Source organism: Mucor velutinosus (genome assembly GCF_035048745.1).
Source record: "Mucor velutinosus strain NIH1002 chromosome Unknown tig00001553, whole genome shotgun sequence".
Lineage (NCBI taxonomy): Eukaryota > Fungi > Mucoromycota > Mucoromycetes > Mucorales > Mucoraceae > Mucor > Mucor velutinosus.
Window position 1 is genome coordinate 1,586,463 of NW_027041930.1, and position 23,770 is coordinate 1,610,232.

Sequence of the window (23,770 nt, forward strand, 5' to 3'; positions counted from 1 at the left end):
CAAAATTAAGATAGGTTCCATCAACTGTACAGCAGATACTGAAGCTAGCGAACAGAGATCTCCGTTTCGTCATGCTGAACATGGCAAACCTCGACGTTGGTCGTAACTTCAGCAACCACCTCAGCAAACAACAATGGCAGACTTTCTACAAGAACAACATACACTACTCAGCTCGCAACCTAAGGTATCAAATGATACATAAACAAAGCTCCAACAAACTTGCCATGTCGCAACTCCATCTGAAACATGCTGAATCTGATAGATGTGAACTCTGTTATGAAGTGGAAGACGCCAAACATCTCCTGATCAGTTGCGTCCACAAACTCGACATATGGGACTCCTCATTCAACGAGTTCCTTGGTTACCCCAAATCTGCAGATCCACATCTTATATACAAATCAATCATGCTCTTCAAACTGGACCGATATTTCATATACAACTTGGATATCCACATCACGACATTTGACCTCTTTGCCACCATCATGCGTATTATCTGGAGAAACCATTATCAACAGCTTTACAACCACATGCCTTTTGATTCAACCCAAACCAGCCGCCAAATTAGAACCGAAGTGTTAAGATAGTCAAATCTTAAGCAACTTTCTTACTAGATTTATCATGATAGCTTTATATATGGCAAGTCACTTTGCTCGCATACACTTGTCCATCTCTTTGATGCATTTGTCTTATTTCTAATTATTATCTTAATAAAACAATATCATCCAAAAAAAAAGTCTTCATCGAAAATCAAATGATCGCGTTTTTCACCTTGATAACGAAGACTTTTACTATGGTATATCTTGAATCAAAATGTTTCTATCGATCCAACGTAACCCTTGAAATCACCTTTGTGGGACTTTGATATGTAAAATTTCGACGTTTTGGCCAGAAACCTTTTTTCATATTTTTGTAAATTACTCAATAAGTTTATTCAAAACATCTACCTTACTTGATAACATTGGATGCGCCTTGAAAAGCACTCTAAGGAAGCTTAAAGAAGCACAGGACGATCAGTATATTTAATATAGTCGAATCTTGCAGAATAGTTCAATCGAGTCGAAAATCTTCAAGATTTGGCCAATCTGGAACAGACTATGAGTTTGGGTTTGAATTGATTTTGGCTGGTGGGGCTGGCTGGTGAACTCAATGCCCCTATAATCATGAGGGCAATAATAAACACTTTTGAAGCTAATGGAAGTAGATGGCAAATTGAATAGTACAATTTCTAGTGATGCTATTTCATTTTGAAGTTCTTTGTTTAATAACGCCAATTCACCGAAATACTTGCGAGCTCAATTTCTTTCCTTTTTGAGGCTTCAAAAGTGTCTATGAACAAGAAGATTATCATGTTATGATTGCATGTAAATATATATATAGAAAGATGGCAATGTATAATAATTTGTTTGAAATTGTATGAATGGTTAGCAGCTTATATAGAATTTAATTTGACTTGAAAAGTATAGCTTGATACTGTGTATGGGATAGAGACAGCAAAGATGAAAGCATGCCCTGCCCTTGTATAGACGTAGAAATGGTATTGTATAGGAGTAGCCTTGGCAATGTAGCATGTAGATGTAAGACTGCACAGATGATGGCTTAATTGTTTGTAGGCGTAGAGGCAGTAATAATCTTGACATTGCGAGCTGATTTATATAGATGGATACTGTATTAGACCAGTACTAAGAGTATCCACATTGTAGCATATTTGATAGACAATGGAGAGAACAGCTTGAAACATAATGAGACCAAAAGATGAAGCCCCGTTGCACCATCATGCCAGCTACCGGAGCAAAGAGTGCTGAGGCCACATGCGACAGCCACTCTACCCGCATGACCCTAGGCCCCATCCAAGCTGCTTCAACCAAGAAGTATGGAGTACTTGCAAGTTAAAACATGAAGGACTTGAGTCCTATCGATAGAGAGATGATGAGTAACACTGCAATGGACGACAGCTTCATGCGTATTATTTGGCACCGCTTCATTTCCATTTTAAGATGTATATGTAAGCCTAATAGTATGAATCAAAAGCACTGTCAAATTTCATTCATATGGCAAACGATTTACATTCATCAAAACCTAATCTATGTTGGCTACTGTCCGAATATCGGGGTATCTGAGCATGCATTACGTCCAGACTGATATGTGGGACGCATTTGTATCTATGTATCATACCATACTAGTATTTTTCTGCTCGCAAATGTGGAAATCACAGCGAAACTCATGGGCATTTGAGTCGTGATTTCTCGTGCTAGAAGCTGTTTCAGGCCGTCAGAGTAACACCAAACAATTGCTTTCATCAAGCTCTTACTTACGAGCACCTTTGCTCAACTTTTTTGGGATCGCCAAAATTTGACCAAAAACCATGAGGGATACCTCATGCTTTTTGACGAAAATCAAACGATCGCGTTTTTGACAGCAAAAACGAAGACTTTTTCTATGGTGTATACTAGACCAAAATGTTTCTCTTGATCCAACGCAACCCCAAAAACTTTATTTTTGAGATCTTCATATGTGAAATCTCTACATTTTCACCAAGAATCTTTTTTCATATTTTAATAAATTTCTCGATAAGCTTGTTCATAACACCTCGTTTAGTTTGCACCATTAGATGCGCCGTAAAAAGTACTTTTAGGAAGCTTAAGGGAGTATGGGATGTTGATCACAGTTTGTATAGTCGAATCCTGCAAAATAGATTAATTGAATCGATTTTGATTATAATTTGGCCAATCTGGAGTAGAAGATGAAGCGAAGTTGTAATTGTATTTTGGCGGCTGACTGATGCATCAATGTCTATCTGATAAAAATAATGGATTTGCCATTCCCTTCTCGCTCTAGACTTTTTCAACATTCAAGATAGTCAACGGCCTCATGCATTTTCTCATCATATAGTCATTATTGCGATGTATGACGTTTGGGAGGCTCACTATCGTCTCTTTTTCGATCAAATTTTCTTCGCTTCCGCCACTGTACGGGATAGTATCTCACTCGACACCCAAAAGATGTTCGAGGAAGAATTCATTCATGCCAGTCTATAATTTGTTCTTTCTTTTAAATCATTTTCACATATTTGTCTCAACATCTAATATCACAAAAAATTGCGCCCGCCGTTTGATTATAGTTCTGCTATCATAGTCTACGTGGAGCAAGTAATATAAACCTTTAAACTGCGAAACCTCATGAGAAGAAGATTATGAACAGAATAGCACTAAAGCTAAAATCTAGTTCTTTCTTTTGCTATTTTTGTTCATTGTCATACCTCATAGCTTTGCTTGTAACAAATTACTCGACCAAATGCGAGTTCTAATATGACATGGAAAATTCTCGATTCGCCAGATCAAACTAATAAAAAATGATCTCTTGGAATACGTTTATTAGCCCTATATATCTCACTTATTAATTGACGATCTAGCTTTTTAATTTGCAAAGAGTGCTTTTTTCTGCAAAGTTATTCAACGTTTTGTATTAATAATACCAAATAAATTGAGAAAGGCACATGTTTATCGAAAAGTCAAATTGTACATTCTCGAAAAAGGCAATAACTAAATAGCCCTAATTGAGCCAAAGATGAGAACAAGGCACCTTAGGAACAGATGTACAAATGATTTCAGGCACTTTGTGGTCTGATTAATTGCAACTTTCCAGATGTTTGCGAGCTGAATATATTGACAACAATAACGGAAGATGTTCTCGTTACAAATGCAACGAAAATGCGAGTAGTACATGTGAACTTGAATAATGGATCTTCCACTAATTTTCAAGTTAATGGCGCTAATAGCTTGTTTAAGGTTTTATTCCCCAAAATATCAACATTCACGGCAATTTAATCAAATTATAGAAAAAACTGGCCACATTTTTTAAGGATAAACGTTAAAGTATAGGTCTGATTGATTGACATATATTTTTTACGACATGGTGTAACAGCAAACGTGTATATTTCTTATATCATCTTTTAAAGTTTAGAAAAACGTACGAGATTTGAAGGAATCTCAATCTCTAGCCCTGTCAATAATAACTGAGCGTACGTTTTGCCTTGGCGATCAATGACCATTGAGCTCAAACCACCTCCTCCTGAATAAAAATTTAGTGTATTTAGTAGAAACACATCTATGCTTGGCATGGTCATACATACCCAAGGTTGCAGTCAGGACAAAATTTAAAGCTAGTAGGCCGGGTAAGTCGTATCTAACCACTGTTCCTTTACAAACATGTTGCATGTAATCCGATACGACTTGTGCGGTTAAAGATCGCTTTATATACGGATAAAATGTGGGGTCTCGAGCGATGATGCCTATTTAAAGAAAGTTTTTATTCTTGTTCCATGGTTGAGCTTCCAGTCCTTACCAATGTTGCTAACATCTCCTTTATCGCCACTTCTGCCGTAAGCCAAATCGATCAATTTGACCTTGATAATATCCCGTTGTTTGTCATCAATTATAGCTTCAGGAACAAGTGACACAGGAGTTGGATTCTGGAATGAGTGGCTATCATCCCAAGGACCCCAAGGAACAACCTGTTTCTTCTGATTGTCTAAAAAGAGAATAGTTTCCACTTGAGCTTTGGGATACAGACCAGGGAAATGAATAAGGTTTGGAAATGGTTTTGCGCGTTCAAAGAAACCAGTGATACCGGGAACCATATTTGTCACTGGCTGTTAATGTGGGAGATGAAAATAGATCATTACTAAATTTGTACAAATATTTATAAATATACTCAATACTTACAGAGACAAATTCAATCGATAGTGCCTTCAAAGCCTCCGGATCATCATGATGTCCTGTCATTCTTAATACGACCTCGCGGATCTCATTTGCATTCTTCGAATTTGATGGGCTATAGCGTGTATAGATAATTTAGACCTAGATGAATACTTTTCACTGTGTTATATTACCCATAAAGAGATTCCCCACCGACTGCTTCGATATTAAAATCCCTGAATTCCGGCATGCCATTCTCCTTATAGTATGCATTCACTCGATCTCTTACTGCTCTCCCAACAGCCTCCGCCTATTGAAGCAAAGCTACAGTCAGAACCGCTCGCCTGACATATCGAGTGACATACCTTTTCCTTGGCTTCATGCCCTCCAATGACAAGTTGTCCAGACAGCTTCCAGCCGTCCATAAAGATGCCACAGCATTTCAGCCATGGTGTAGGTGCGCGGCCTTGTGCCCCTCGTACAAGGACACGATCAGGACCTATTTGCGTCAAATTTATCTGGCGCAAATCCAAAATAACGTCTGGTAAAATGTACAGGGCAGGATCGAGACTTTCATACAAGATTTGTTCGGATACAGTAGCAACCGAAACGAGACCTCCTGTTCTTTCTGGCTTTGTAACCACAAATTCGCCAGAGCTACCATCAAATTCGACGATGGGATATCCCATATAAGCAAAGCCACCGTAATTTGAATTTGCAGCCAGTCTCCAATCAGTAAAGTTACCACCGGTAGCATGGCAACCACATTCGATAATATGACCTGCAAGTGATGCAGAGGCCAGCAAGTCATATGGTGGCAGCACCTTGTTCCATTCAAACTCATGCATTAAGGGACCAACGACTAATGCAGAATCCACTACACGGCCAGTGATAACGATCTGAGCTCCGGCATCTAAAGCTGCGCAAATACCTCTAGCACCAAGATATGCATGAAGTGATACAATGGGCTCTTCGGAATCGGGTAGTCTATCTGAATGCAGCTGGTGTTTTGTAGGTGAAACAGGAGAGAACGGTGTAAAGTTCTTGAACTGACTCAGAGATACAGTTGATAGACCGTTTTCCTCGATAGATGCCATTAAATCATCTCCTACCACAGCGGCTACTTTAACATTAGGTATGTTCAGCTCCACAAGCAGCTCCTCAATGATTTCTTTCAGCAAGATTGGATTGAGGGCGCCCGCATTAGTCACAATTTTTGTCCCATTTTGGATGGCATCAGGCAGAATACGACGAAGAACATAATTTGGGAACTGGGCGACGTACTCTTTGCTACCATCATCCTGGAGACCCATGTACTTCATCATACGACGTTGTTTCCGCCGGATAGCAAAGATGCCCATCGTGATCTCTAGAACAGTAGGAAGATTTAAGGTTATTTCTAACTTGGATTTGCATGAAAATCAGCAACATTGTACCTGCAAGGTAATCAGCGACCAAGTAATCCAGGCTTGAGCCCTCGTGTTTGACTAATTGAACAGCAGCCTCTGGCGAATCACCATAAAAGGCAGAGTAACATCCAATTCTTATAGGTTTTGTCATTTTATCCTGTTTCAAAGTAATAGAACACAATGGTAGTAATAAAGAAATCAAGATTGAGAAATGTTAAATATACTTTTTCCTCATGAAAATGTGTGGGGTAGGGAGAAATCCAAAATCTCTCACACAGGTTTATTTGTGATGCCCAAAATTTGGATTAGTAGCTTGGTTTTAAGAGGTTTTAGGGAATCAGCTCGTGAAAACCACTCGAGCATGAATAGCAATTTTTTGATTTAATGCAAAATTGGTGTCCTCCGCTTCATCTAGATATATTACTATCGTGCTCAGCAAGGAAAGCCCACACCTGGGTGGTGCTGTCGAGAAGTCACTGGATGTTTGGTTGCGGATTGTGATATTTTTTTTTTTTTTCACATCTCTTGCACTCCCAAAGAAGCAACTCGACACGAAATTATTAGCACAAAAGACGGCAACAGCAACTTCTCTAACTCGTCTCTATCACATCTTCTTAAAATTATAGTAAATGGAAGCAAATTTCAATCAAGTGTGCAGTCGGCTGTTCTACAGTGGTCTCCTCGTTGCCATGGTAACAGATAGAGACGGAGTGATTATCCTGAAAAGTAACCCTAGCAACAGATTTGCATAGCAACCTCACTGACATTTTGATTTTCTAAAGGTGTTTCTGACAAAGCAAAGGAGAGCATGAGTGAGCCCATCATACCAACCACTTTTTCCATAGCTAACAATCAGGTAAGTGCTTGCGTGTATTATGAATCATGAGGTCATATTCAGCTAGAGAACCAATAGCTAAACATATTCAACACAGGCTTCAAAGCTCGGACTTGCTCATAATAAAAGCATCATTAGTGTTTATGAACAATATCAAGTCATTCAGCTGGATCAATCGCCATTAATCATCACATTGGTAGCAGATTCTACGGCCAATACAGGTAGGCAATGCTTCCTCTCGTGATATCATATGTAACTGATCTTCCAAATGTCAGGGCTTTTCATGAATCTGGGTAATGATTTGTTGAAATTTACGGAACCATTGATCGATGCGATGAATGAGTGAATAATACAGTGATACCTACCTCTTTAATAATTGACATTTTAAGATATTTTCATGCAAACAATTGAAGAAAAAAAAAAGATAAAAATAAAGTGGGCCAATCAATACAACTTTGGCATTGGGCATTTTTCTTGTAACGAAAAAAGGCACCAGTTAAATTATGAAATGTCTGTGTTACTAACACTATTTCATGATCTGTTTAGTAAAAATTGGAGTTTTAAGTTTTTTGGTTTAAATGATACATGGACCATAAAATTGCCGTATATGGTCGGCAGTCTTTTGTTGAGTAAAAACCTATATAAACCCAATGCATTTTACAACATTTCCCTTTTTTCTTCCTCCACTCTTCACTTGAATTGCATACACTTTTTTTCTTTACTTTACTTTCTCTATACCATTTTTATATCCAAAAAAAACATGTCAACAAGCGGTTGGTTTTACATTCGATCTACAAGCACAGGCAATGTTGTCGCTGCTTCTGCAAATACTGAACAAGATTTACTTCGCTCACAAGTTATTGTAACTCCACCTACATTATCTGATCATGAACTTTGGTGTTGGAAGGGTCAATTTTTATGTAACAAAGCAAACGACCTTGTGCTTGACATCAGAAAAGGCAGATTGAGATTGATTGAAGACACAGAAATCTGTTTATATACACCCAAACCATTGGAGGATGCTCACAATCAGCTTTGGAGTGTCCGAGAAGATGCTGTTGATGCCTACGGTCGACCATTGCCAGGATCTTACATTTACTCGCTTTGCAGCAATGAATGGGTTCTTGATGTGCAGCCTACAGATCAAGGTGTTCAAAAATTAGTGTTGTTTCCTTTGCAGCCCATTGACAATGACAATCAGCGTTGGATTTTTGTGAAAGAAGGTCAATTGGATCTCAATGTGTCCATCAAAGACTCATTGTCCATGGCAGCAAAAAATAACAGCAATAGTTCTTACTTTTCAATGTCGGAATCACTCATTACACCCCCTGGCTCTGTATCCTCTTCACCTGATTATCCCACCGCGGCCAATGAGGAATATCTTCAGGGCCTAACTCCTGCAAAACGTGGATCACAGTCGGCTATCTTCTCAATGGAATCATTCAAGGACTATTACACTCGAGTTTATGCAGCAAAAGAAGCCAATATTAGGTATTTAAATTCTTCGGTGATTTCTAGTCGAGCAGTATACTCATATTTCTCTATAGTGACAAAGGCATTGCCATGGCTTCTGCGTATCGAGTCTTTCAAGATTGGAAATTAGATCAGATCAGTAATGATATCATGACTGGCTTTCCTCTCTCATCTTCTAATGAAGTACGTTCTCGACTTCAGATCTTGACACAAAATGAGGTATGTGGTATTATAAGCATGTGTAATTCACAAATATTAACATGACATATTTTATAATCAGGTTTCCAAACTATTATCAAATGGCGACATGTACCCTAATAACAATAAGGAAAACACCAGCAACATCTCCAGCCGTCTCATCACACAGCTCTATGATCAAACGCCCATCTCACCTTAACACGAATGTCTGATACCTACTTTATACCTTCCTTTTGTGAACACACATTCCTTTAATCAAGTTACCATCTTTGTAATTAGTTTTCTTTTATATTCACTGTACGACATGCTTATTTTACCGGCAATCCCCGTTTCTTTTCTCAAACCAAACCGCTTTCCGAATGCCTTTTAATACTTTTATGATAATCACCTTGAACTTATGATATATCTCCGTCAACCATTCTCCTCTTGCAGCACTCAACCCTCTCATTCACACACACACACACACGCACACACAGTTCGCACATGTAAAACCACAAATCTATAATATTCATCTTCCACCTTGTACATTAATCTCTTCTTGTGGGGCAATTCAAGAAACCAGAAGAACAACAAAAGCCAAAAAAGTTTCTATCACTCACTTTCTGTTTATATAACCATTAAATAATAATAACACATTTTGACATTATACCTTTTTTTTGTGATTTACGTGTGGAATACAATTGCATCTGTGCGCAAACAAAGTGTGCATGATAATGAGGTACAAAGTAATAATGTAAACCAGCAAGATGTGGTACAAATGACCTGAATTGCAAGTTCAGTATGGCTGATTTCACGGAAAACGGAATATCAGTCATTATACAGTATATACACACACACAGAAAGTGTGTGCGATGGTCTGATGATGATTGTACATAATAATCTTCCTTTCAGTCAAGACTCCCGAACTCAAATTGTGTGTAATGTGGCCTAAACGCTCAGTTTCTAGACAAGAGCGCGCATCATGTTTAAATCCCACACTGATAAAGTATTGATCATATACATTGAGAATAGAGTAGACAACATATTTCTTATTAAATATTACCAATAACGTATAGACTCGATTAACTTTGATAGTAAATGAAAATAAGGGTATACACCCTTATTTTTATAATACACGAAGTATATAATATATATAAAAACATTGGATTAGTGAATATAGTAAATAGCTGATTCTAATCATGGTAAACCAAGGCTGCATAAAAGCTTGTGCTCTGAAAAATGTCATACGCATATCTATTAAGGGAAGAGAATCGTGAACACGGAGCAATCCAAAATCGATGAAAATGACGAGTTACACCGCTTAGATGCACACATTACATGTACCCTCGAACTCTGAAATCGCTATCTCTCCGTGTTTGAGAGATGCCAACAGATAACCAACATTTTATAGGCTCTGGAGATCTTGGCTTCTACAAAAGTTTCAAGCAGCATTTGCTCGTTATTGAGACAACGGGCATCTTCTTTACCAAACATCTCAGCGATTTCAACTGACATGATGGTGAGAACATTTACTAATTTGTACAAGCCCTATAGAAGAAGTTAAAATTGTATTATTGCTTAATCCATGTCAATAGGTTTAAAAACTGACCAATGTCTGTCATTTAAAGGGCTTCAGATATGCGGCATGTAAGGTTTAATTACATTTGTCCTTGCTCTTAACTGAGGCAAGCGCAGCACAATGGTCTTATAACTTGCCCTAAGGTCTTGTGTATTTTAACAGATTGATCCGTAAGCCAATCATGTAGAAATCCCTCTTCAGTTACACATGAATTCTGGGTCACCAAAAGAACTACTTTCTCGCTTATAAAGCGCATCGATTTACGCTAACCAAAATTCAGATTTTTACTAAAATCCGGACTTAAATCCTTTCGTTACATACACTCATCTAGCGACTCAGATTTTTACAACTTTGTGTTTCTAGAAGTTAGATTTATTCTTCTTGGTTGCAATATAGACGCCATGTATCATTTACGTACATTCTTGATAGATATAGCAACTTTTTTCTCAAAATGTGATCAATTATAAACATTTAAAGGGAGAATAAAATAAATGACCGCTTAATATATCAGGATACAAGCTCACACTGACAAAAGATGACAAAGATAACCGTCTCCTTGTATCGGACGATATAATGTAACAGAAGCATACATCTAATCACAAGCATTCGAAATCCTTTCATGGTTAACATGTCTTTAAATTCAATTATAATACGGCCTTAAAGTTTAATTTACAAAAATGAGGTGCATTTGTGATACCACGGAAGAGCATAAATGGCAGGAATCATAACATTTTGAACGAATGAGATGCTCAACTATGTTCATAAACGGCCAGGTACATGTATTCAAATGTACCCCACATATAATTTAACCTGTTCTTTGTTTAGTTTCGATGATAAACGTTGCATATTCCCATGCTCTAATTGCATTTGTCCTCCTCTTTTTATTTGAATCAATTTTCAAGTCATGTATCATGTGCCATGAACCAATTCTATACATTGGCATAAATCTGGAGTTAAAGTTCTTGGATAGCTGATTGTATTGGCAAATTAAGGTATGAAGAAACAGCAATTAATTACTGATGGGTATGGGTATATTTGATTTGATATGAATTTAAAGTTGATCAGCGAAGAATATGAGGTTAACCTATGATCTGATTCATTAAGCTTTGATATACAGCCATGGTAGGATTACTCACGTCCTTCATTCCATGCATAAATACACAAGGCTTGGTTATTTATGATTGCTCAGCATCTATCAGTACGAGTTTTCTGCACTAAACTTCATAGCTTAAAGGGGATATGACGGTCTAATTTGTGCTTGGCATACTCCAAGAAATACCTCGATAGTTGCGTTAGAGTCATTGCAGTTAGATCGAGGCAATTCGTGTCTATGAGGGACAGACAAATTGGTTTTATTGCAATAATTCACCGACTAAGCGGGTGTCCTCACATTGCCAGTCTGGCGTGCAAAGACATGTGAATGAGTGGGGGATAAGACGTACCTATAAAAAAGTAAGAGGTCAAAAAATCTGCTGATAGATCCCAGTGAAAAGGCCAACTTACTTATCAGGATTTTGAACTCGACTGAAAGGAGGCAATACCTTGTTGCCAAGTGAGACCAGTGCCGAAAAACCAATGAGGGCAATGTTACTCGCTCCTTGCTCATCACGATTCATGGTAGTTTGTTTTAGCCAGCCTTTTTGGACACTCAGGGTTAAAGCATGTAACGGCACCGAGGTTCCTCTTCATTCTATTATCTTCACCACGCACCAGTTGTTTCTGTGTCGCCTTGAAACATGAGCAGCAAATTCTTGTAGAATTGTATTCGTCCACCAATCTGACTGTGCTTCTTGTGGACAGCGTTGACATGTACGGCTTCATACTTCGAGTGCTGTGGCCACGGAGGTACTGAGTATTGCGATGCCAGTTTCCTATGAAGGAAACCATCTTTGGCTTGTTGAAGGCGGACATGGTTGCAGCAGATCTGGCTTCACTGGCTACCAAATGTTGGTGAAGTTTCTTCAAGCGGATTCGTCCAGTTGCCCTTCCTTTCTGTAGCTTCTTGACTGATGGCTTCTTCCTCTTCTTTTGCCTATTGGAGAGGGCAGCATTATCGACTTTGCTGGCTGTCATTTCATACCTGACGAATGTTTCTTCGTTTCCAAGAGAGGTTGCAGTGTCAGAATAATCTTGCAGCATTTGAAACCGATTGATCGACTCAAAAAGAGTGAGAGAAGCCACTAGAAACGAATAATTCCTGAACACTGGCACTGATGTCGTCAATAATTGCAATGGGCTTGACACTCTTGCTCAAACCACAATCAAATAAATCAACAGCTTTGATGTCAAAGAAAGACATCTTTTTCTGTGTCGCATGTTGACCAGCCAAGACCAAATCGACCAGCATGCCAACAGCCTTCGACAAGCCGCGAATGCATGAGTGGCAATTAGCTTGGAAATCCGTAATCACTCCAAGAAAGACTCCGTAATCAAAACGAGGATGAATTATGGCCTTCAGAGAACGAGATAGACTTCGAAGCTCTATGGTTGGATCAACCATCGCTCCACCAGTTGCCTCACCAGCTCCAGCATCATCAGCTCCAGCACCACCTGCTTCTGGCCCAGTGGGTTTATCATCATCAACTTCAGTTTCATCGTTCTTAGATTTACCAGCACTTGATCCACCAGCACTTGATTCACCTGTACTTGATTTATCATTACGGAGCTTACGAAGGATACCAGGGAAGGAGCATTCCGCCGTTGATCGAAAGTGGAGGAGCTGATCCGCTGGGTCAAAGAAGAAAAACTCAAACACTTTCAATGTGGACAAATGTTTTAAAACATAGTCAATCGTAGACCGGGAGGTACCTCTAGTGAAGGTGAAATCATAAAAGGATTCTCCAGGGACGTTGAAACAATCATGCAAATTGTGTTGGACGAAATCGATCAAAGGTGTACAAGGATGTTCGACGGTGTAGTGTGAACTACTGCTGTCGAAGGAGTAGTTGAAGTCCAGGGCAACAATCAAGGACGGCAGGATGGCCGCCGAATTAGGTAAGGAATGTATCATAGAGATCATGTTGCTGAAGAACATGGTCTTGCTGCGAGAGCTGTGTTCCGCAGGAGCATATAAATTTAAAACATAAAAGGGTTGAATGGAGTTATCAAGGAGTGTAAACTTGGCAAGAATCAAACGGCCATCTAGGGTTTCATGGACTTTTTCCATTAAGAGGGCTGGGTTGACGGTGATAATTGCACAATACTGTGTCCAAAAGGATTGATGGCACTGAAATTTGAGGTGCATAGTGGTAGTGGTTTGATCAAAGTGATCCATAGGAATGTTGGTTTCTTGGCATTGTAAAATATTGAGCTTTTCGGACCTCAGATGTCTGACGAAGTCGTCAGTGTGTGTGGTATAGTGTTGTTTTGGGAAGGTTCTACAATTGATAGAGCCTATCTTCATATTAAAAATCTTATGGTCGTTCATCATTAATTGGAATAAAATCATGATTTAGAGTCGGTCAGGACTCTTAATAGCCCTTCCCAATCTACTTCTGAATCCCGGATTGAGAGATCTATCCTTGTTGAACTGTCTTTGGTGTCCATCAGCGCCATTGGATGCCTCAGGGGAGCTTTGAAGTTTGATCTTGCGTGCACGAACGACAGGACAGTCAGCCTTGATGTGCTCATCAGAGTGGCATTCCTTGCAAACAACACCCATGTTGCTCCAAACAAGGGTGATTTTGCGCTGTGGATTAAATGACATTTGGTGTTGAGTGAAATAAGATTGAACGTTGGTTTCGTCAAACGCACTGTCGATGGTAGGAGTGATGTTGAAAGAGGAACGCTCCTGCTGTTTAGCCATGTCTGCCCAACTCTGACTAGTGAAAGAGGAATTTTGTGGATTATGGCGAGAGTCTGTACCGGTTCCGTCAGTAGAACTGGCAGGATCCCTTACGTTGTGATCTTTAGTAGAGGAGGCCATGGAGGACACAAATTGTGTCCCAGCAGTGTCCTTCGCCCCAAACAAATTAAACCTCAGCACAGCGAGAAACTACTAGTAGGCTACAACACAAGTTTTGAATGGAAACCGCAACTTTAGGGCAGCTTTGATAGCACCTAATTCAAATATAACTCTATTAATTGTATCTTAGTGCATTTTCCTAATTCTAGGCCTTTGAATGATACTCTTTTTATGCTCATAGCTTGTGTAAACAACGCACGCTCCGAATTTGAAAGTTCACCACCCAAAAATGTGTTTGGTTGACTTCTCATGACTTGAAAATGCACAAAAAGCTCACGAAACTTAGACATTTATAGTATCAAAAGAGCAATGGAAAGACAATGCATCTTTTGATAATATTTGTTGGCTGTATAGACGCTATGTAATATACTTTTTTTTTCAGCAGGTTTTTTTTTGAGGCTTTGACGCGTTCAACAAAAATTGGTTTGGTGCCGCCCAAGGCTTGGCAAGTGCTTGACAGTTCTCAAGTTGATCGTTTTCGATCATTTTTTACATGCTAATTAAAATTCGAATAAAGAAACCTACTATTTCTCCTCGTCTTGGAAATGTAAAGGCATTACCGTCGTGAATTACGAGCGGACAACATGTTGGAATCAATATTATTGATTCCGTTGTTGAAGATCCCAAGTATACTATACAGGTATGTCGTTCCACTTCTATAAGACACTAGCTAATCTATCTCGCTACGCTCAATGTCGGCGTTGCCCTGTGGGCTCTCGCCGAAGACATTTTATATCAGATATGATAAAATTTTGGTATATCAAGTAGGTTTTATACAACCAACTATTAGTTAGTAGAAGAAAGGTTATATCAGAGCCAGGAGGAGGAGAGGAGGTATCTCCCTCAGCATCCTTTTTGCTTACACTGATATTAAACGAAGCCTATTATTGAGACGATGTGAAAGAAAATTCAGGTTTTATGCAGCGTTTGTACATTACAATCGCTATTTTTTGGTAATAGAGTTGTCATATCATTCACTGCTGCTGATGCTTTTAATAAGATGGCGACATAAAGCTGGTCATGCGCAAATATAAGACTTTTGTAAGATCTACAGCGACTTTTTTGAGATGTTGTCATTGCAAGAGATACCTTCATGAGGCAAAACTTCCAGACAAAAAGTATTTGCGCTGAGCAATTGTCTTTTCAGTTCCATGATTCCCATTTAATCAGCATCGCAATCATCGTTGTCATAAACAGAAAGGCATTTAGGTCAGCCAGCAGCAAGCAGCCGCCAAACTTTATTTAAACTTAGTTTATTTTTTCTGTTCAAGATTGGACAAGTTTCGTCCTTTTACGACTTCCTTAATCTATTTTATGATGTTCGACTATATAAATTGTGATAATCACCCTACGCTTCCTAATACATTCTTGAAGTACTTTTCAAGGCGCTTCCAATAGTATTAATTGTAATAAATGCTTTGACTAAAGTTACTGAGCAACTTGGTAAAACATGAAATGAGGCTTAAAGCAAAAATAACCATATTCTGCATATGAAAACCTCATAAAAGTGGCTTCAGAGGTTGCTTTGGATCGAGGGAAACATTTTGATCTAATATATACCATAACAAAAGTCTTCGTTTTTGCGGTCCAAAACGCGATCGCTTGCTTTTTGGTCGATTTTTGGCCATGTTTTTTTTGGCTCAAAAAGTTGAGCAAAGGTGTCAGGAAGTTACTACTACACAAGTACAAATGATTGGCGTTATTCCGGAGACTTAGAAAGGTCTACATGTCAAGATATGAAGGATTGAAAGCTGTCAAATGTGGTTATCTTTTGCTTTATGGCTTTTATTTACACGGCATGAATCACACCTTTGGTAGCTGAAGTCTTCTGGAAGAGCAGTTCTGTAGCTTGAGCAATTTTTAATACGAATAGGAGGTATATTGATTTTGGTAAAGCTTATTCTTGCAAATATATCAACTGGTATGGATATCTAGTGTGGTTTTCTTGACATGGGAGCTCCCAATTTGATGTTGTAACATACGACAATGATTGTCGCTTTGAGAAGGCTACTCGTGGCAGTTGAGATTAATTTTGAACAACTTGATTCGTATAAGATCTATCAGATCTACGCCCAAGCACTGTACAGTGAAATTTCCAATATCGGCATCGTGGATCAGATCTTCCATAAATTAAAAACATGTTGAGGGGTGGATCGAACATGGTTTTGTTTCTCTGTGTTCGAACCAAACGACTTGCTGATCAGAAAACGAATCAGCAAACTTATTTCGATGTCCATCCTTGAAAAACTTTGCGAGGCGAATATATTTTTGAAACTTTTGACAAATAACACTTGTATTTTCTCGAGATGATGCACGCATCTAATGCAAGCAAGGGGACTCTTTACAATGATGGCACTGTACGCTAAGTGTTTTTCTGCTTTAAATGACATTGCTCTTGTATGTTGTACAACCGAATGAAGATGAATTTGCAGAATTTAAATAATCGACAATTTTGTAACAAAATCAATTTTGAAAAAAAAAGTCGCTTGGCTTTATACCGAATGTCGACAAAGCAGAACCAACATTTGCAATCGCAGGAAGGGTCTTGTCCGCTAGACCGAATACCTTTTTTTTTGATTTCAAACAATTATTCAGAAACAAAAGGCTAAATATATACAAAACGGTTCAATTTTCCCCAATTGGATTATATAAAAAAGTATAGACCATAAGCTTCAAATACATCAAACACCAATGCCAACCCCACGTGTGGTACATGATTGGCTTTTCCGAAAAGAGAGGTAGTTGAATTGGTTAGTTGAAACCAAGAGGGAAAAATGGAAACATCGAAGGATATGCCCAGCTTTTATATATAAACTGATGTACATGACAAATGGTACACGCAAGCGCGGTTAATAGATATATATAGATATATATATATATAAGCAAGAATGATTAAATCATAGCGTAACCTCCAAATGCAGCACATCCTATTGTTGTAATCATGTTGACTTAAATTTGACATGCTTCTTCGAATTTCTATACCTTGAAAATGTAAAAATAACCATACTTTTAGGGCCAGAACAAGTTGAATCATGTCATTTGCTACATGTGAGGTCGTGTGTGTGAGCTGTAAGCCAATCAGTGCGGCCCCCAACTTGCCTTATCCAGCTAATTAGGCCCTTAGATTAGTGGAAAATACTGGTAAACCAAGGCTCCGGCTGAACCCAATGCTCAACATCCGAATATCTGTGTGTTGTAATTATATAAAAGTTTTTTTTTTTGAATATATATAAACCCATATTCTGAAACTTCTGAAAAGCGACACTTTATTCTTCTTTCAATCTCTTTCATTTCGCCCTTTTGATCGTCCCATAATGAGATTCTCACATACATTGCAATTAAATGCAGTGCCAGAGTGGATTGACAGCTATGTCAAGTAGGTGTCCCCGCTAAATGTAAACATGTCAAACGTAGACCAACTCATTTTTTGTAGCTATGACACACTGAAAAAGCTGATTTTCCAGCTGGAGAAGGAAAATGTCGATGAAATCAATGCCAACCAAGATCCCGAAAAGAGGCTTGAACACAAACAAGATGGTGAAGCAAGATTTTTGACAGCTCTCGATGCCCAACTTGAGAAAGTGTTTGATTTCTACACCCAGAAGGAATCCGAGCTCTACGGCATGCTTGACCAGATTGATCATGAGATTGACAGCAATGGTGATTTGAACAACGATGGTGAATATCCTGATGCCAAGGCCCATTTATCCCCTCTTGAAAATCTTGATTCTACCTATCGCTTCCCTAATTCCATGAGCGAAAAGGATGATACCGGATATCCGGTGGAAAGAATCGAGCAAATTGCTCCTCAACGTCGTGGTTCCAGAGCCTCTCGTGCATCCCGTCGTCCTTCTCGCCAATCATTCGAATCTCGCATGTCCATGGACAATGTGGACGATTTTTTGATGGAGCAGCTTACTGATTTGCGTTCTCAACTCATCTTACTCTACATCTCATTATCCGAACTTGAGTCCTATGTTGAGCTGAATCGCACTGCCTTTGAAAAGATACTCAAGAAATACGACAAAGTGTTGGAAGGCAATTTGAAGGAACAGTATCTCAACAAGATGGTTATGGACAGTAGACCATTCATGCCCGAAACCATGAACGTCCTCAAAGAACAATTGGCTCGCATTGAAACTATCTTTGCTAATGCATTCTGTGGCGGCAATCACACTGTTGCTCTGCGTCAAATGAAGAGTCATTTGCGCGATCAAGTTACTTTTGAACGTAATACTGTGTGGAAGGATATGGTGCGTCAAGAGCGCAAGGTCAATGACACTAAGCTCGTCGTCCCCAAGGTCACCAAGAAATACAAGATTCCCTTTACAAGGTTCAGTATCGAAGCAGGTCTCCTTCGTCAACTCATCTGCTTTGCTTTTGCCATTGCTGCTTTCATCATTCTTCTCTGTGTCGATTGTTTTGGTGACCGTCAAGAAAATTACTGTTTCGCCTTGCTGATCTTCTCTGCCATCATGTGGGCTACTGAAGCCATTCCTCTTTATGCCACGTCCTGTCTCATTCCCTTCTTGATTGTGCCACTTGGTATCCTCAATGATGCTAATGGCAATCAAATGACTGCAAAGGCTGCCTCCAAGGCTGTCTTCCAATCCATGTACAGTGGCACCATCATGATGCTTCTCGGCGGGTTTGCTCTTGCAGCTGCTCTCTCCAAATACGGTATCGCTAAAGCATTTGCTTCCCATGTCTTGAGTCGTGCTGGTACTCGTCCCATGTGGGTTTTGCTAGCCATCATGTTTGTCTCTGGTTTCCTCAGTATGTTCATCTCTAATGTTGCTACTCCTGTGCTCTGTTTCTCCTTGATCGACCCTATTCTTCGTACCTTGCCTGACAGATCCCGTGTAGCACCTTGTTTGATTCTCGGTATTGCCCTTTCCAGTTGTATTGGTGGTATGACCTCTCCCATCTCTTCTCCTCAGAACATTGTCACTATCCAATACATCAACCCCAACCCTGGATGGGGTCTCTGGTTCGCTGCTGCCTTGCCTATTGCCGTCTTGTCCATGTTTGTCTGCTGGGGTCTCTTGTTGCTTATTTACAAGCCTGCCAGAGATACCCCTCATTTGAACACTATCAAGCCTACCAAGGAGAAGATTACAAAGACTCAAATCTTTGTTTGTCTCACTGCCCTTGCTACCATTGCTCTCTGGTGTGCCGAGTCTTCCATTGAATATGCCTTGGGTGACACAGGTATCATTGCTGCCATTCCATTGTTTGTCTTTTTCGGTACTGGTATCTTGAACAAGGAGGACCTCAACAACTTTTTGTGGTCTGTCGTTGTGTTGGCTCAAGGTGGCATGGCTCTAGGTAATGCAGTTACCTCATCCGGCTTGTTGCAAGATATTGCTATCCGTCTCAAGGATGGTATCTCTAACTTGCCTGTCATTGCTATTTTGGCTGTTTTCTGTTTCCTCATCTTGGTCTTTGCCACCTTTGTCTCTCATACTGTTGCTGCTCTCATTATCGTGCCTATTGTCAAGGAAGTTGGCGAGCAATTGCCTATTCCCCATCCCAATTTGTTGGTAATGGGCGCTGGTTTAGCCTGCTCTGCTGGTATGGGTCTCCCAGTCTCTGGCTATCCCAACATGTCTGCTATCATGCTTGAAGATCCCTCTGGCAAGCCTTACTTGTCTACAAAGGATTTCGTCATTACCGGTATTCCTACTAGTATCATTTGTACCGTGTTGATCTTTACTCTTGGCTACGGTATCATGTCTGGCATTGGCTATTAATCTGTATTCATTCATTCTCTCTTTTCCATCTGTTATGTATATATATATATATTTTGCTTCAAAACTACTAAAAGCTCCCGTCTTTTAGGCTGTGTATACCGTTTTAACCATTCTTCCCACTACTCGTCTTTACAAATTATACATTCATAAAAATTCGCAACAAGTAATAAATGCCATTTCATTGCAATTTTATTTCAAAAGTACATGATAGCATGCATTCAGCTGCAATTGATCTAGTGAATAGCACACAATATCCAACGACATGGCTGGCTTTTCAAAATGATATTCCTGCAACACGCTTGGCGCTATTGGCACCAGTTCCTGTGTCTGACTCATGTAATAGTAAAAGGTCGTACGCTGTGATTTCTTCTCAGAGACAGAAACTAAGACAGCATCTGTGACACCATAATCCTGTATAATGATCAGTTTCTTGAATTGTGTGAATGGCATGTTGATAGTATCGATGGCTCTCATGGCCAGATCTGTTGAAAAGCTGCATGTGTCTATTTTCAAGTAGTAGAGACTTGTGGCATACAGCTTTGAAAAGTTGTACAGAGATGCTGATGAAGTAAGCAATGATCTTTCCATGGATACAAAAGTCAACTGATGGTTTGATAACAACGTGTCGTCCTGGATAGATGATTCCATATCAAAGCAGCCTTGTACCAGGTTGAACACCTTTAAATTGGGGCAGAAGGATGTGAGTATCGTTTCCGTAGATTGTGTGTGGCCCAGAAACGAAGATGGGAGCTGGATACTTAATTGATCCAACAGATAACCGTCATCTTGCAATAGAGCCATGTGCGGCAGATCATTCACTTCCATACCAGCAGGCAAATGTCCCTGATATCTCAGACTTAGTTTACCCACGTGTTGATTTGATGTTGTTTCTTCCTTGTGGTAGACAAGATCCGGTTGACCCGTGGTAAACGATGAGCAGCTGCCATAGCTAATGTAGAGCTTGGGTCCCGTCTTTGCGTAATAGAACTGCCTGACTAGCTGGTGCATAATGGCATAGTTGGGCACAAACAAATCAATATGCGCTTGGTGCAAGCAAGTTAAGAAACGGATCATGTGGGCCATTGCCATCTGCAAGTCGTCTGACCAGCCGAATATGTCGTTTGTTGGCTGAGAAAAGTGTAACATTAGTTTTTGAAGTTGAGGAAATTGATGAGTGATGGTATAAAGGAGCTGAGGATTCAGTGAGCTGGATGTCAGTTTGAGTTGTCGCAGTTTGGGCACCAGAGCTGTATTGTGTGTTGCTGTAGATGTCGTGTTTGATGTCATGATTAGTTGATTGATATTTGGGCATTCAATCAGTGTGGGTATAATATCATACAAACTGGTGAAACCATGTTGAGTGGTTATCTTTAATGTTTCCAAATGTGTAAATGATTTGATCATATCGATGAAATGCTGTTTGCTGGATTGCCATTCGGTGATGTGCAGATACGACAGGGTGGATTTAAAGTACAGAAACTTGTCCAAGCTCTGTTTGTCAGCCATCACTTTGAACTGTGGTACTTTTCGCAGTCGTTTCCAGTGCTGTTGATTGTCGATCGACATGACATTGTTCCAAAACATGTTGGATGGGAACTGCAACTCCTGAAGGTTTGGACAGGCGGCTGCCAAATGTTGAAAATCCGCGTTGGTTGGCATGAATTTTGTTTCCAATGCAATCTCATAGTGAATGACAAGCGATTGAATGAATTGGCCCGGCGTAGGCAGCAGATAGCCACCAGATGAGATGCATTCAATGAACTTTTTGAATCGAAACAGGTGGTGGAAATTGAGATCATCATGTTTCTCCTCAATGACGACCTTGCTGTAGAAGGCGCATTTAGCAGGTACATGCCATGAACGACAAACAAACTGGCAAACAAGCTGGTCTTGTTTGTTTGTACGATCAAATATGCAGGATACCAATTCAATTGGAAGGACATTCATGATATGAACAAACAATAAGAAGAAAAAAAAAAAAAAAAAAAAAAAAAGGTAAAAGAGAAGGAGAGAAAAAGTATCCTAGGCTTTTGCTGATTCATGTGAGGGGGGAGTTAGCCAATGAGATCGAGATGGTCTGTTTATATGAAATTCATGTAATCCATGTTGTGCTCCTTGATCGTACGCCAATACAATGCGTTTAGGAACAGATAAGATATAGCCAGCATCTTATCAAATGGCGCGTGAGCAGATGCATGACTACAAGCCTATAGGATCATTATTTCATGGTGTATGCATTTTAATTGAACTCGCTATTATAACGTATTATTTATTAGTACGGGGAAACGAGCCCATCAAAAAGATTTCAATACAAACTTGGAGATTTATTTGCTCATATTTGACCTATATAAAAAGACGCTTTCAAGAGCCAAAACCAATGCATTGGCGTGCTCATCTCATTATTTCTTACACAATTCAACTAGTATGAAAGTATTGGACTCTGCAAGATTCGGATTTGTCTTTGCTGCCATCTTACTCATTAGCAATGTGCAAGCTGCTTGTCAAGGTGACATTGTTGTAGTTACACAGCAAGATATGGACCAGATGCGTAACTGCAAGACATATGGTGGCAACATTTTGGTCGACAACTCGGGCGTTCCTGAACTCAAGATGAATGGTGTTGAACTTTTGGAAGGCGACTTGATCATCTCTAACAACAATGGTCTTCAAAAGTTGGCTTTCCCCAAGTTGCAAGGCATCAATGGCCAACTTAAACTTGTCAACAACAAGCTATTGAGCACAATCGACATGAAGCAACTCTATGCCATTCGTAGCCTCGAAGTGTCTGTTCATCCTGCTCTCAATGACCTCAAGTTTCCCGCTGGCTTATCTCAAGCGGAAAAGATTATCATTGCTGATACTACCATTACCAAGGTTGAAGGCTTCAAGATGACCTCGGTCAAGGATGTCGAGATTTCCAACAACATCTATCTTAAAAGCTTGTCTTTTGGCAACATGACTAACCTTGGAAACATTCTTGTCTCTGCTAATTCACCTTCTTTGCGTTTGGATGTAAGTTATCTTTTATTTTGCTTATGCTTTTGCTAACATGCTGCCTGTTAGTTGAGCCAAATCGACGGTGTTCGTGAAGCTACTTTCCGTAATGTAGCTCAAATCTCTTTGGACAACCTCAAGAAAGTACTTGGTGATATATCCTTCATCTCCAACTCGTTTGAAAGCTTGGAAATGCCTGCTGCAACTGACATCTCTGGTACCTTGACATTGACTGACAATATCAACCTCAGTAACTTGTCTATGCCTCAATTGGCTCACTTGGGTGGTGCTCTCTCGGTTGGAGGAAACACCAAGCTTACCAATGTCAATGCATTCCCTAACCTCCAACAAGTTGATGGTACTCTTGATATCACGGGTGGCTTTGATGAGGTCCAATTCCCTGCTTTGAGTGATGTCCGTGGTGGCCTCAATGTGCAAACATCTAGCAACTTTTTCTCTTGTGATTCTATGAATAAGCTCAAGAATGGAGTCATCAAGGGCAACTCCTTTATTTGTAAGGCTGCTGTTGCCAAGCCAAAATCTAACATCAAAGGAAAGGGCGGTGCAGGCGGCTCCGATTTCATTGAAAATGCAGGCAATACTTTGTCTTATGGCTACTTGACCATTGTTGGTGCTACTTTGGCTTACTTGATTAATGCTGTTTGATTTGATTCATATATAACAATACTACTACTATTACTATTTAATAAACCCATTTAAAAACCATTCAGATCTTGTAGGATTTTGGGCTGTCAGGCTTACTAAAATTGCAGATATATATGAGCTGTAGTACACCACAAAAGCCATGTTTCTTCGATGCTTTGGCTGTGCATTTGACATGAATGCCTACGAAAGCATCTTCAATCATCTGTCAAACACAACATTTGAAAGC

The 23,770-nt window shown here is 39.6% G+C and overlaps 10 protein-coding genes across 10 annotated transcripts; 5 read left to right on the forward strand and 5 right to left on the reverse strand.

Annotated features, from left to right (window-relative positions):
* Nucleotides 1-71: 71 nt before the first annotated feature.
* ATC70_007880 (uncharacterized protein) lies at nt 72-584 on the forward strand (the record flags this gene model as incomplete). The annotated part of the gene is made up of 1 exon (XM_064827137.1): nt 72-584. The coding sequence occupies one exon, from the start codon at nt 72-74 to the stop codon at nt 582-584; it is 513 nt and encodes a 170-aa protein (XP_064676194.1).
* A 3,365-nt stretch (nt 585-3,949) lies between these two features.
* On the reverse strand, nt 3,950-6,254 carry ATC70_007881 (uncharacterized protein; the record flags this gene model as incomplete). Its single annotated transcript, XM_064827138.1, has 7 exons — nt 3,950-4,068; nt 4,130-4,288; nt 4,342-4,648; nt 4,722-4,830; nt 4,889-5,004; nt 5,060-6,063; nt 6,131-6,254. 7 exons carry the CDS (start codon nt 6,252-6,254, stop codon nt 3,950-3,952), a joined length of 1,938 nt encoding a protein of 645 aa, XP_064676195.1.
* A 478-nt stretch (nt 6,255-6,732) lies between these two features.
* On the forward strand, nt 6,733-7,284 carry ATC70_007882 (uncharacterized protein; the record flags this gene model as incomplete). The annotated part of the gene is made up of 4 exons (XM_064827139.1): nt 6,733-6,829; nt 6,886-6,959; nt 7,036-7,159; nt 7,214-7,284. The coding sequence occupies 4 exons, from the start codon at nt 6,733-6,735 to the stop codon at nt 7,282-7,284; spliced, it is 366 nt and encodes a 121-aa protein (XP_064676196.1).
* A 414-nt stretch (nt 7,285-7,698) lies between these two features.
* On the forward strand, nt 7,699-8,808 carry ATC70_007883 (uncharacterized protein; the record flags this gene model as incomplete). The annotated part of the gene is made up of 3 exons (XM_064827140.1): nt 7,699-8,429; nt 8,486-8,630; nt 8,692-8,808. The coding sequence occupies 3 exons, from the start codon at nt 7,699-7,701 to the stop codon at nt 8,806-8,808; spliced, it is 993 nt and encodes a 330-aa protein (XP_064676197.1).
* Nucleotides 8,809-11,772: 2,964 nt separating this feature from the next.
* ATC70_007884 (uncharacterized protein) lies at nt 11,773-12,306 on the reverse strand (the record flags this gene model as incomplete). Its single annotated transcript, XM_064827141.1, has 1 exon — nt 11,773-12,306. The coding sequence occupies one exon, from the start codon at nt 12,304-12,306 to the stop codon at nt 11,773-11,775; it is 534 nt and encodes a 177-aa protein (XP_064676198.1).
* A 19-nt stretch (nt 12,307-12,325) lies between these two features.
* ATC70_007885 (uncharacterized protein) lies at nt 12,326-13,441 on the reverse strand (the record flags this gene model as incomplete). Its single annotated transcript, XM_064827142.1, has 1 exon — nt 12,326-13,441. One exon carries the CDS (start codon nt 13,439-13,441, stop codon nt 12,326-12,328), a length of 1,116 nt encoding a protein of 371 aa, XP_064676199.1.
* Nucleotides 13,442-13,618: 177 nt separating this feature from the next.
* On the reverse strand, nt 13,619-14,092 carry ATC70_007886 (uncharacterized protein; the record flags this gene model as incomplete). Its single annotated transcript, XM_064827143.1, has 1 exon — nt 13,619-14,092. One exon carries the CDS (start codon nt 14,090-14,092, stop codon nt 13,619-13,621), a length of 474 nt encoding a protein of 157 aa, XP_064676200.1.
* A 3,353-nt stretch (nt 14,093-17,445) lies between these two features.
* Nucleotides 17,446-19,884, forward strand: ATC70_007887 (uncharacterized protein; the record flags this gene model as incomplete). The annotated part of the gene is made up of 2 exons (XM_064827144.1): nt 17,446-17,507; nt 17,565-19,884. 2 exons carry the CDS (start codon nt 17,446-17,448, stop codon nt 19,882-19,884), a joined length of 2,382 nt encoding a protein of 793 aa, XP_064676201.1.
* A 189-nt stretch (nt 19,885-20,073) lies between these two features.
* Nucleotides 20,074-21,831, reverse strand: ATC70_007888 (uncharacterized protein; the record flags this gene model as incomplete). The annotated part of the gene is made up of 1 exon (XM_064827145.1): nt 20,074-21,831. The coding sequence occupies one exon, from the start codon at nt 21,829-21,831 to the stop codon at nt 20,074-20,076; it is 1,758 nt and encodes a 585-aa protein (XP_064676202.1).
* Nucleotides 21,832-22,308: 477 nt separating this feature from the next.
* Nucleotides 22,309-23,544, forward strand: ATC70_007889 (uncharacterized protein; the record flags this gene model as incomplete). The annotated part of the gene is made up of 2 exons (XM_064827146.1): nt 22,309-22,896; nt 22,948-23,544. 2 exons carry the CDS (start codon nt 22,309-22,311, stop codon nt 23,542-23,544), a joined length of 1,185 nt encoding a protein of 394 aa, XP_064676203.1.
* Between the last annotated feature and the right edge of the window lie 226 nt (nt 23,545-23,770).